The sequence below is a fragment of the Zalophus californianus genome, chromosome X (genome assembly GCF_009762305.2).
Source record: "Zalophus californianus isolate mZalCal1 chromosome X, mZalCal1.pri.v2, whole genome shotgun sequence".
In the NCBI taxonomy this organism is placed as follows: domain Eukaryota; kingdom Metazoa; phylum Chordata; class Mammalia; order Carnivora; family Otariidae; genus Zalophus; species Zalophus californianus.
Window position 1 is genome coordinate 118,147,913 of NC_045612.1, and position 13,292 is coordinate 118,161,204.

The window sequence follows — 13,292 nt, forward strand, 5'->3', positions numbered from 1 at the left end:
AGCTTTTGCTTTATATATGTGAAGGCTTATACTGTGAGATACTTATGTTATTAGTTCTAAATGTTAAACCTTTTCAGGGTTCCATTAATCAACAGTAGAATCCCTTTTTAAGTGTATTAATGTTTTTCACCTAAATATCTTGTCTAATGAAAATGCAGCCAACACAGTATCACTTTTGGTTAGTACACTTTGTTTTGTACACTTTTTTCCATCTCCTTACTTTAACCTTTCTACATTAATATTCCATTGTGTGTATTCAAATAACAATTGACTAAATACAAGTTGATATCCTAGAAGTGACAGTGCACTAGTAACAGACTCTTTAAGTTGCATATCTCACTTAACATTCAAGATGAACATATACGAAGAATAGGTATCAACAATTTAAAGAGATAAGTCAAAAAAACATTTGCCAGGCACTGATAAAAGTCATTACTGAGAATAAGGATTCAAAAATAAGCAGGTCTACCAATTCTCTATCCTATCACCAATTTTACCCCTCGAGTCTCCATGTGAAGTTACAATCTCACATGAATGGATAAAGACGATGTGGTATACATACACAATGGAATACTACTCAGCCATCAAAAAATAAAATCTTACCATTTGCAACGTTGTGGATGGAACTAGAGGGTATTATGCTAAGTGAAATAAGTCAATCAGAGAAAGAGAATGATCGTATGATCTCACTCATATTTGGAATTTAAGAAACAAAACAGAGGATCATAGGGGAAGGGAGGGAAAAATAAAACAAGACAAAATCAGAGCAGGAGACAAACCATAGCAGACTCTTAAATCATAGGAAACAAATGGAGGGGAGGGGGGTGGGGGGATAGGGTCCCTGGGTGATGTAATGAGCACTGCTGATTATGTAAGATTAACGAATCACTGAACTCTACCTCTGAAACTAATAATACACTATATGTTAATTAATTGAATTCACATAAAAAAATAAAATAAAATACAACATAAAAGAATTTACAATCTTATATTCTCTATGACAGAGGCTTGGTATTTTTAGATATGTAAAATAAGGACAAAAAAATCGATAAACTCTTAAAAATCTTTTCCTCTTGCTCTGATCATGACAACTTTTTTTTTTAAAGATTTATTTATTTTTATTTTCAGAGAGTGAGAATGAGAGAGAGAGAGAGAGCACATGAGAGGGGGGAGGGTCAGAGGGAGAAGCAGGCTCCTCGCCGAGCAGGGAGCCCGATGCGGGACTCGATCCCGGGACTCCGGGATCATGACCTGAGCCGAAGGCAGTCGCTTAACCGACTGAGCCACCCAGGCGCCCTGATCATGACAACTTTAAAAGGTTTACTGTGAGAATGTTAAAGATGGAACAAAATTTAAGAAAATGCAAGTGTCTGTCTACCTATCTGGTATAGGCTTCCACTATTGAAGGATAATACATAACTAATTAGCTTTGAAGACTAATTTATGCTCTCTCACTATATGCTAGCTCAGAATGGAGCTAGGTATTGCAGACGCAAAGATGAATAAAGCCTGAGTGGATCCCCTGGGGGGTTCATAATCTAGAGACTTATGTAAAACATTCAATAGTGTTTTAGTGACACTTTAAATGTCATTTTCCTTCTATTCTTCCTCTCCAGAGAGGGCAGCTGCTAAGGACAATCCCTGTTTTATGTACCCTTTACCTACAGAGGTTCCTTCCAGTCTCTGCTAATCATCCTGCCCTTGAAATCCTCTCAGAGATCATCCTGGTTCTTCCACTTCTCTAATCACTTTGTCTCCTTCAGTCTAATAAAATGAAGGCACTCTTCAAGATTAACTGCTTAATGGAAAAAAAAAGACAAAAGAAAGACATTAAAAAATGATCTAAAAGTTATACTTAAGATGAAACAATAATGATCCCAGATGCAAGATCTAAAACTCAAGAAGGGATGGCAAATAAAGATATTAGTAAATATATGGTAAGTAGACAAAAACTAACATATAAAACAATAATAAATGGAGGGAGGGGTGAATATGGAGAATGAGGTTAGAACTACACAATGACTATATTTTTCAGGGAGTAGAAAAGAGGAAACACTCCTAACTCATTTTATGAAGCTTGCATGATCTTGATGTCAAAATTGCACAAGTAAAGTATAAGAAAGGAAAATTACAGGCTAATTTATGAATACAGATGTAAAACCCCAGCTAACTGAATACAGCAATGTATTTTAAAAACCTGATTAATAGAGTCCACAACATTAACAGATTAAAAAGGAAAAAAAAAAACAAACATCTCATCAGATACAGTAAATGTGTTCAATAGATGAAGAAAATGCATTTAGTAAAATTCCCCCATCATCGTGATGAGAACAAAGCAACAAACAAAAACCAAAACCAACAAACCAGAAGGAAACTTCTTCATTTTCATAAAGGATATCTACAGGGATCATACTTGATGGTGACATGTTTGGGGCTATCTTTCTAAGATCAGGAACAAGACAAGTAGGCTTTTCTCACTGCTTCAATTCAACAGTGTTCTAAACTCCAGCCAGTGTAAAGTGAAAGCATTTAAAGTTGTAAGAATTGGGAAGTTAGAAAGAAAACTCATTACTTCAAGGTGATATTATTGTGTACACAGAAATTCCGAACTAATCTAGAGATAAATTATGAAAATTAGTAAGAGCCGGTAAGGTTTTTGAATTCAATATTAATGTAAGAAAGTCAAAAGTACTTTCTGTTAACCACAAACAATCAGAAAATAAATTCTTAAGAGATACCATTTAAACAATCACAAAAATAAAACATGTAAGTACCCGGGAATGAATTTAAGCAAAGTGAGTTAACCTCTATGGAGAAAATTATAAATCTTTCAATAAGGAAGAGTTTAGCAAAGATATACCAGGCTCTTGTTTAGGAAAACACCACCCTGATGATGTCAAGCCTCTCAGAATTGGTCTTCTCATTTAACACAATTCCATTCAAAATCCCAGCAACAGTTGGTTTTTTTGCAGAAACATAAGCTGATTCTAGAACTCAGAGAGAGGAACAACAGGCCAAGAGTCTGAAGAAGTGATTTTCTCAGAAGCAGAAACCAAATGGTCCATAAAGATATGAAGAAATGCTCAATCTCGCAGGTACTCAAAGCAATGCAAATTAAAACCACAATGAGATATCCCTACACCTTAATCAGAGGGGCAAAAACGAAACAAAACAAAACAAAACAACAAAACACCACCGCCACCACCAAATTTTAGAATGTGGAAACTGCTGGTTAAAATGAAAACTGGTATAATCACTTTGGGAACTAGTTTGGCATTACTTAGTAAAGCTGAACATGTGCCTCGTCGATGACCCACACATTTCACTGTCGGGTGCAAACCCTAGAGCAGCAGTCCTCAAACTTCTTGGTCTCAGGACCCCTTTTACACTCTTAAAAATAACTGAGGACTCCAAAGAGCTTTTTTATTTATATGGGTTATAGTTACCAGTAGTTATTCTATTAGGTATTAGAACTGAGGAAAGTTTTAGGGGTGCCTGGGTGGCTCAGTTGTTGAGCGTCTGCCTTCGGCTCAGGTCATGATCCCGGGGTCCTGGGATCAAGCCCCACATCAGGCTCCCTGCTCGGTGGGAAGCCTGCTTCTCCCTCTCCCACTCCCCCTGCTTGTGTTCCCTCTCTCGCTGTGTCTCTCTGTCAAATAAATAAATAAATAAAATCTTTAAAAAAAAAAGAACTGAGGAAAGTTTTAAACATGAGAACACACAAGCACATATTCTATCAGCTGTCAGAGCAATGACATCACCATGTGCCATGTGACCTCTGGAAAATGCCAATGTATGCTTGTGAGAGAATGACAGTGAAAAAGGAAAATGATGTTTTGGTGTCATTATAAAAGTTGTTTCCACCTCTCCAGCTCCTTGAAATGGTCTCAAGGAACTACGGTTCCTGGACCAATTTGAGAACCACTGTGCTAGAGAAAGTCTAGGCACCAGACATGTTTATTTTTTTATTTTTATTTTTTTTAAACATTTGTTTATTTATCTTGAGAGAGTGAGAACGAGAGAGAGAGAGAGAGAGTACATGAGAGCGGGGAGGGTTAGAGGGAGAAGCAGACTCCCCGCTGAGCAGGGAGCCTGATGCGGGACTCGATCCTGGGACTCCAGGATCATGACCTGAGCCGAAGGCAGTAGCTTAACCAACTGAGCCACCCAGGCACCCCGGCCCCAGACATGTTTAAAAATGTTTGCAGCAGCCTTGCGCATAATAGCAAAGCCTAGAAACCACCCCAAATCCATCAACTGACATTTTCATTCCATGCACTACTACACAGCTATCAAAAGCAATCAATTACACTTATGTTTGATAATACAAATGACTCTTGAGTAATAGAAGCAAGTCATGGAAAAATACATTCAGCTTTTATTTTAAAGTTCAAAAACAGCTAAACTTAATAAAGTATTGGTGAAGAATACATCATAGGTGGTAAAGCTAATGAAAAGCAAGAGAATGACTAACACCAAATGCAGGACACACCACTGCCCCTGAATGGCAGTGTTAAGTACATGGGTGTTCACTTTATTCATGTTTCATACAATTTTTACTTAAAAGAGATTTCAAATTGTAAAAAATAATAAACCGAGACAAAGCAAAAATTAAAGGACTAGGAAATTATCAAACGAGAGAAAATTATTTAACTTAACGGCAATGAAAGAAACCAAAGGAATGGGTAATTTTGAATACATTAAAAACATGAAAAAAGTGAAAGTGACATAAACAAGAAAAAGCCCAAACCATTTTTAAAAGCCACAGTAATGAAAAAAAATTTAAACTACAAATCGATGTAAATATCCGAAAAGAAGTTTACTCTCACTAGCAACCAGATGCAAACTAAAACAAAGAACCATCAGGTAAGGAGTGAGGACTTAACACGTGGGTAAGGCCGTGGTGAGACCAACACTGTAACACAGCCGGTGGGAATGAAGCTTGGTGCAACTTCTGGGGAGGAAACGGCAGCACATATATGAAGTGTCTTAAATATATTCATTCTCTTGAAACTAGTAATTCTCCTTCTAGACATGAGTCTTAAGGGAACAATCTGAACTACTGCACAAAAAACTGTACTAACAAAAAAACTGGAAAAAATATAAATATCCAAATAGGAAGTCTTAAGATAAAAGAAAATTATCTCTTATTTATTGAGCTGAGTATTAAATAGTAATGTAAAACACTGTTTACTTCATCAATCTAGGGAAATAAATTTGATTGTGTCAATAAAAAAATGCAAGCCCTAAAATTACATACACAATAGTCTTTTAACTTTTTTTTTTTTTTTTAATGTATAGAAAAAAAAAAGACTGAGGGCGCCTGCAGGGCTCAGCTGGTTAAGTGTCCCGACTCAGCTCAGCTCAGGTCTCAATCCCAGGATCCTGAGTTCAAGCCCAGCAGCGTGTGGAGCCTATTAAGAAAAAAACCAAAAACTAAACGGAAAAAATGCATCCATTGTTAGCAGAGCTATCTCAGGATGGTTAGCTTATGGGGGACTCTTTGGGCTTTTCTGGTATCATCCAAATTCATTTATATGAATTCATATACTTGTAAAGTCAAGAAACAAACCTAAAATAAGAAAACACACCAATCCCTCAACTGCTCTCCAAACTCAATAAAGTACAAACACATTGACTCTCTACACTACATTCCCACTGTTGTTAGCGGGCGTGCTTACCCTCTTTAAAGCTCATCAAAGCGGATTTCCCAGGGCTTCCCACTACAGTGCCTTAGCTCAGAACTATTTGATCCATCTAGATCACATTCTCTACCTGGCCAAGTTCTGCCATTTTCCAAAATTCCACCTTTCCGAAGTTTCCACCTTTTCTAAGTTTTTTCTCACTTGGTGCTAACCCAATCACCCCAACCACGTGTGACTTTTTTCCTTGTCTTTGATTTCTACAGAAATGATTTTAGCCCTCATTCTTTTTTTTTTTTTAAAGATTTTTATTTATTTGAGAGAGAGAGAGAGAGAGAGAGAGCGAGCGAGAGCACATGAGAGGGGGGAGGGTCAGGGGGAGAAGCAGACTCCCTGCTGAGCAGGGAGCCCCATGTGGGACTCGATCCTGACACTCCAGGATCGTGACTCGAGCTGAAGGCAGTCGCTTAACCAACTGAGCCACCCAGGCGCCCAGCACTCTCCTTCTTGATACAATTTGCCTGAATTCTAATAGTTAGCTCTGTCTTAATGCCTCTACTAGATTGTAGTAGTTCAGGAGGGAGCTCTATCCCTCTTCAGTTCTTTCTCTAGTAAGGACATACTGTTTCTCAGAATTAAGCACATAATGAGTATCTGAGGAACCAAATAAATTACTGTCACAAGGGAGTAGTCTCTTGCCTTGGCCACCAGGAGGAAGAGAGAACGGGAAATGTTTCTCGTTTGAGACTCAGCATGGAATTTCTCACAGAAACAATGAGGGAAAAAAAGGACCACTTGTAATGCATAAAACAATTATGAACCTTTATTCTTTCTGACAGCTACAAATCTATCCATAATTGGTAACTTAATTTCTATGGAAACAAAAATGTGCTTGGAATTCCCAAGAACCTATCTCCAAGTTTTTGGAGTACAGCCAGTGCTTAAAGTGACATATTTGCAGATAATATTTTCTTTTAGGAAAAACATCACGTTTGTTTGCTTAAGTTAGCCTTAAGCGTCTTCTGAAACAAAACATTGTGACAATAGAAAGGGTGAAACGAAAGAGGAGCTAGGAAAGTGCAGGTTCTCTAAGCACTTGAGTTAATTTCTAAAAAGTAAACTTGAAAAGGTGAACATAGGCAGATCAAAAACCCCTTTTTACCACTTTCCTACTTTACCTTTACCTGATGCAGTATCTCAGGAAACAACTCAAACTTTAAAGGTAGAAAGTCTTTGCAGGTTTTTATTTTCCTTTCACCGTGCAAGTCTTTGAACTAATTAAGTTAGTATTTACAGGAGCTGTGCAGATAACCCGCTCACACGAATTCACACGAACCCAACCCTCCCCATACTTAATGCCATAGAGTGCTTACTTTGAAATAATGCTCGTCTTTATGAAACATATTGTGAGGGTTGCTCTTCGCCAGATTTTGGGGGGGGGGTGGGATGGGGAGCCAATTAGGACAACTCATAACGCAGACTCGGATTAATCTCCCTATGTATATATATAAGCATTGCTATATTGAGTATATATTGAAAACTGTGCTAGGTATAGAGAGGTGAGACAGTCCCTGCCCTCAATGCCCACAGGTTGCCCCAGACCCATATACATTCTACTGGAGGAAATGAACAATAAGCAAGTAAACAAATGAACATGGTAATTACAGGTTACGGTAAGAGCTGTAAAGGAGACAAAATAAACAGGGAGGCTATTTAGTCATCAGCAAAGGCCTCTCAGATACATTTAAACCAAGATGGAAAAGAAAAAAAGGACCTAGCCGTGCACACTATCTGGGCAAGAGCCTCCCAAAGAGAAGTGGAAAGGTCCCAAGATAAAAACAGATACAGTCTGTCTGAAGAGCATAAAAGAAGCAGTGTGGCTGGTCATGTTTTTCAAACCCTGGGTCATGTAGGATGTGATGTCAATTTTGTGGGTCACCGCAATGGGGAGTCACAGGTTTTCAGAATAAGTATTCCTTAAGGAACTTTTGCTCCAGTTATGTATGTGTGAGCGTGTACTAGATTGCAATGTGTGATATGTTTCTTACTGTGGGCAGTGGTGAAAACTGTACTAAGCGATGAGAGTAATTATAAATTAGGATGGACGGTTGGGCAAGAGCAACAGCATACACGGCCTTGCATTGTAGGCCACCATAAAGAATTGAGATTTTTATTATAAACACAGTGGGAACATATTGAAGAGTTTCAAGTTAGGGAGTGACATGATCTAATTCAACATGATGGTGTTGCCAAAAGATTTTCACTATAGTGAAATTCAGAAAACTAGCCCAGGCCTAGCCGCTAACACCAAGGATTTGGAGTGAATCACTTAATCTCTCTAGGTCTTACTTTCTTCATTTTAAATATGAGAAGTCTGGACCAAGGTAACTTTTAAGATCTTATCTATTGCTAAACTTGTATGACTATATATATACACACACACACACACAATGTATACATATATTCTGCTTCCTCCATTGGGCATAAATACCTGACTATTGGGGAGACACTAGCCCATTAGGTCAAGTTTTGGGATACTTCTTAAAATACTACAAACCGTGTAAATATAAGAATTACATTTCTATAGAAAGCAATTTTAGAATTATCTTTTTTACTGGAACAAGCTATATTACTTAAATGAGATCTCTGGGCTAAGTGAATCAAGTGCTTTTACAACTCTCTAGTGCAAAGTTTGGGATATGAAGAAAATTGACAGGGAGGATGAATAGATTTACTGACTAGGTTATTTGGAACACATTTCCTTATTTGTTCTAGGTCATCACTGACATTTAATCTAGGGCAGTCTAAAGTTGCAGAAAACCTCTGCTGAGCACTAAAGTCAAGATGCAGAAGTTTAACCCCTTCCACAGCAACCAAACCAACCGACTTGAGACAAAATATTCATTGAGAGCCTACAATAGGTTAACCCCATGCTAGACAGTTTGATCTATGTTTTTTTCAGTTAATCCTCCTAATTACTCATATTTCACAGATAAGGAAACAGGGGCTTAGAAAAGACAACCAAGCTAATAAGTGGCAGGGTCAGGATTCACTATTTCATATTTATAATAAATTATCCTGCAGGTTTTAAAAAATTACTGTACACGGATTAAATCATCAGTTTCAAGTATCTGGGACATCTGTTCAACCATATGAACACATAATGTTCAACTAATAAATCAATTCCGGACACACAGGTACTTTGGCTAGGTACAGTGTGGGATGAAAGAGAACTTGTTCCAGCCCTGGAAGGCCTACTCCGTGGGTAGCATACTGGATTGTATGAAGTGGAATTAGGCAAAATATCCAAGGAATTTGTATCCCCAATTAAGTACACGTGAAAAGCATTATGGCGGTTTCCAGATTCTTTTTCTCCATTGTTGCTGGTGAAAGGTCAGCAGAGAAACGGTGTACTGGACAGTGTCACCTGTGCCGTGGGCCTTGAAAGTGTCCTGCAAGTTCCACAAACTCGAGATGCTAGAAAGTCACTAATTTCCAACTTACATTAACCCTTTAGGAAGCAATGGGCGTATCACCTGCCCAGTTGGAGCAGCGTGCATGGCGTGTTACGGAGAAGAAAACCTTGGAAACGTGCAGGGCATCATCACTGTGAGGGTCGAAATGGTCCCTAAAGCTTCCCACAGACACCTGCAAACACCTCTGAAAAGTTAGGGACGCTCATTGCACACCTGCCTCAACATCGAGAACGCGGTACCCACCTGTCACATATTCGGCTTCGAATCTCCGTCGGGTCTCAGAGATGAGCTTGGCTTTATTCTGGGCGTGATACTGAAAGGGAGACACGAAGGGACGCTTAGACACCACGCGCACCACCCCGCTTCCCTTCAGCCCAGCCCACCTGCACCTGGGCGCACAGCCCCCTGGCTTCAGAGGAAGCTTCCGGGTCTGGGGGGAGGGCCGGCAGCGGTGTGGTCGCCTCCTCACCTCGGCCATGGTCGCGGTCGTGGACGTGATTTCGATCGCCGTGGCCACCTTCCGACCGGCCCGAATATCTCATCACTGGCCAGGCGGGCCAGGAGGTAGAGAGGGAAGGGCGGGAGGTGGAGACAGTCGCGTGACACCGGGAGGCGGGCGGAAGCGTCGCCGCGTTGTCCAATCCAATGTGGCCGCCTGCGTCTGGAGGCGGAACCAGGTCCCAGTCTGGCTTTCCATTAGCTTCTCGTTTGGGCTCCGCTCCCCCGACGTCCCCTGCACTGCGGACCCGCCTCCGCCTACCGCCGGATCACGGGAGCTTCCCGCGCGGAGCTCCGCCCGAGCAAGCTCCGCCTGCCCTTCGCTTTCACAACATTCCCTGGAGGCCCCGCCCCCTCAGCCTCCCTTGGTAACCGTCTCCTAGCAGGCTCAGCAGGCTCGGCAGGCTCCGCCTCCTCTGCTTTCGACGCAGCCTCCGGCCGGATCTCCCAGGATGCAGCGCGCGGGCGGGAGGTTTGGAGCGGAGGGACCTTGCGCCCACGTAGGGAGTCGGGAACCTGGCGGCTTTAGGACGCAGGGCCTCGCGCGGTGAGGTAGGGCCGGCCAGTCGTCCCTTACCCTTACCTGGTCTTCGCGGGACTGGGCGGCAGAGCTGGGTTGGCTCCCTTTGCGGAATAAGGGGATGGAAGCGAGACTGCCGCGGCCTATGTTCATCATTCTTTGGAATGATGACTAGATTTTAAGTGCTTGCTCTGTAGGATTTTTTCGCTTGAAACTTTCTTCACCCCCGCCTCATCTTTCCCACTTGGAGTGTGAGAAACAATAATCAATAATCAAGGATTATATATTTGAAATCCTTAAACTAAAGCAGTTATATAAAGTTAAAAGATGTAAAGCATCTTGCAGTTTATTAATTAGGGTGGTTCTCAATCTGGGGCAATTTTGTCTCCCAGCGGACATCTGACAGTGTCTGGAGATGTTTTCGGTTGTTTTTGTTTGTCACAACCGGGATGGGGTCCTGCTACTGGCATCTAGTGGGTATTGCTAAATAGCCTGCAGCGCACAGGGAGGCCCCTATGACAGTTATCCAGTGCAAAATGACAGTAAGTGCCAAACTTCAGAAAGAGGTTTATAAGGCACTGGAACAATTTTATGGTCGTTGGCTAAAATATTGAAAGGAAATAATTTTGCATTCAATAATACAGGTTTTTTTTAAAAACTGAAAGATACTGAAAACTACAAAGAAATTGCAGGAAGAAAAGTCCCCCTATTTCCACCATCCACAGTCAACCATGATCGACACTTTAGCATCTTGGGCGGAGACATTTTTAATATGCTACAAATTTTTATGGAGAAAAATGGACATATTGTTTAAAAATAATTGAACACATTGTTAAAAAATAACGTTGCAGCTATAGCTAACGTCTCCCTCTGGCTCCACTCCCCTACCTGATATCTATCTCCTTCTCCAGAATAAACAGTCGTTGGAATTTGGCATGAATCTTTACAGAATCTTTGCTCTTTAAATTTTGGACAAGGCTGCCTGGATTTGAATCCTGGCTCCGTCACTTCCTAATTTTAGGCCTTTCAGAAGATTCTTAACCTCCATGCCTCAGTTTCCCCATCTGTAGAATGGGATAATATTGCCTATAGCATGAGAATGTAGTGAGGAATAAATGAGTCCAAGGTGCTTAGAATAGTACTTGGCACAGAGAAGCACTCAGGGAATGTGGCCTTTGTAGGTAAACAGAAAATATGTAATGTTGTTTTATGTGTTTTGATTTAGATAAATAATGTACCACAGAATACATTTTTCTTCAGCTTAAGTTTTTTCATTTGATTTTTGAAATTTAGCCACGGTGGTATACATAGATCTAATTCATTTTTTTTAAAACTGTAATATGATATTCCATCTGTATTTATTCATTCCTCTATTGATGGTCATTGAAGTTTTTTACCTTTTTAATATTACAAACAACAGCACAGTGAACATTCTAGAGCAATGTCTTTGTACATTATTATGTAGGATTGTTTCTCTGGGTTCATATCTAGAAATGAAATTGCTGGATATAGGCCTTTCAGGTGACTGCCAAATTGCCTTCCAAAGTCACCTCTCCCTTTAATTAAGAACTCATAATTATCTCCCAATTGATGGCTCTGCCTCCATTCTCTCCTCACCCCCATCTTCAACACTGTCACCAGGATGTTTATAATTCAGAAGTACAATCCTGTGATTTCTATTTTTGAAATCTTTCAGTGGTGTATCATTGCTTAGAGAAAGTTAGAAGTCCTTAGGGTGACATAGAAAACCTTTAACTTAGTCTTTCCTAATTCTCTTAGTGGATCACCGTTCCCCCATGTTCACCTACATTTCAGATACACTAAGTGTTGTTGGAAAAGGGAAAATAGAGCTTGATTCTGGGTAGGCTCCAACAAATGATGTCCAGTTATATAGGTAGAAAAACGTTTTTAACAGCAGACCTATTCTGTAGCCAAGTTAATTTACTTAGGTAAATAATGTCCTATATGTTATGAAAAGTACATCTATCCGTATTCTTATAAAATTATGTTTAATATTCTTAGGTGAAATTTTTAGTTGGGTATCTTAATTCTACCTTTTTTCCAAAGATACTTTCTATTGCTCACTCTTGATATAGTTTCTTAGAGACATTTTAAGATTTTATCTGCAGATAATATGGTGCTCTTCCTCAACCAGATATATGGTGATCTTCCTCAACCAGACAGGTAGTTTATTTGAAAAGTTCTGAATTTTATGACACCCAGAAGAATTTATTAACGTTTAAAAGGAACATTGTTTATTTAATAGGAGGCAGGTAGGGAAGAGTGGATGAGGGTGATAATTTATTGCCAATCTACTATATTTCTGTTAGCGTGTATTATTTCCCTAGTATATTCATTTTATGTGCAAAATATATACATTCAACTATGATATATGGTAATACAGAACAGGAAAAACTCAAATTAATATGTAGTATTTTATAAATAATCTGCTTCCAACCCTCTCCCCACCCCATTAGCTGCAATAGGAGGTAAAACTTAACCGGTTTGAGTTACCTGTTTTTGTTTTGTTTTGTTTTTCTGTCGTAAGGGTGTAAGCCACAACAGTGTAAGCCACTGTTGTAAGGATAAGTAAAAAGTCAGATGGCCAATAGGCTGGAGTAGTAAGTCTGGTGCCCTGATAATCAGGGTTTGATTAATCAGGGCTTGTTTATATTGGTCTTAGAACCTCTAAATTGATCTTAGTTTCAGTTGTTTCTGTATTATTTTTATCTAAAAAAAGAAAATTACCATTTATTCCATAGGCTTGAAGGTTTGTTTTATGAACATATGCTAAGAACTCTTAAAACAGATGTTGAATCAGTATAAAATAAAATGTACACAGGTATGCAAATTCAATAAGCCTTGAGATTATAGAAAGTTTGAGGAAAAAAATTTATCTTCATAAATATATTAATGACTTCTAATTTTTAACTCTGAAGGTGATCAATTTTAAATAACTTATATTTAAAATGTGCATGGTTTTGCAGTAGTATTTAAAAATAAAGACCTTTCATATAACAGTCTCTAAATCCATGAGAATAAGTTTGCTTTTTTCCTAGAGCTCATGCTAAAAGCATGTTGGGTTAGGATTTTAACAAGGCTTTGAATGCCACGATAAACTTTATAGCAATGGTTTGCAATCTTTTGTCTCTGTGT

The 13,292-nt window shown here is 39.4% G+C and overlaps 2 protein-coding genes across 4 annotated transcripts in view; one reads left to right on the plus strand and one right to left on the minus strand.

Moving 5' to 3' along the window:
* The window catches only part of MOSPD2 (motile sperm domain containing 2), a 58,522-nt gene extending 48,671 nt beyond the window's left edge, over nucleotides 1–9,851 (minus strand). The window contains exons 1-2 of one of the 3 annotated variants that reach the window (XM_027608733.2): nucleotides 9,588–9,851; nucleotides 9,362–9,431 (exon numbers count right to left, since the gene is read on the minus strand). In XM_027608733.2, coding sequence (XP_027464534.1) covers nucleotides 9,362–9,431; nucleotides 9,588–9,596 — 79 coding nt within the window. In that variant the 5' untranslated portion in view covers nucleotides 9,597–9,851. The remainder of the gene's footprint in view (nucleotides 1–9,361; nucleotides 9,432–9,587) is intronic. The other 2 variants (XM_027608732.2, XM_027608731.2) reach the window with 2 other exon arrangements.
* Nucleotides 9,852–10,063: 212 nt separating this feature from the next.
* Nucleotides 10,064–13,292, plus strand: part of FANCB (FA complementation group B) — a 28,852-nt gene continuing 25,623 nt past the window's right edge. Inside the window, exon 1 of the mRNA XM_027608669.1 lies at nucleotides 10,064–10,168. The gene's annotated coding sequence lies outside the window, so the exon portion shown is untranslated. The remainder of the gene's footprint in view (nucleotides 10,169–13,292) is intronic.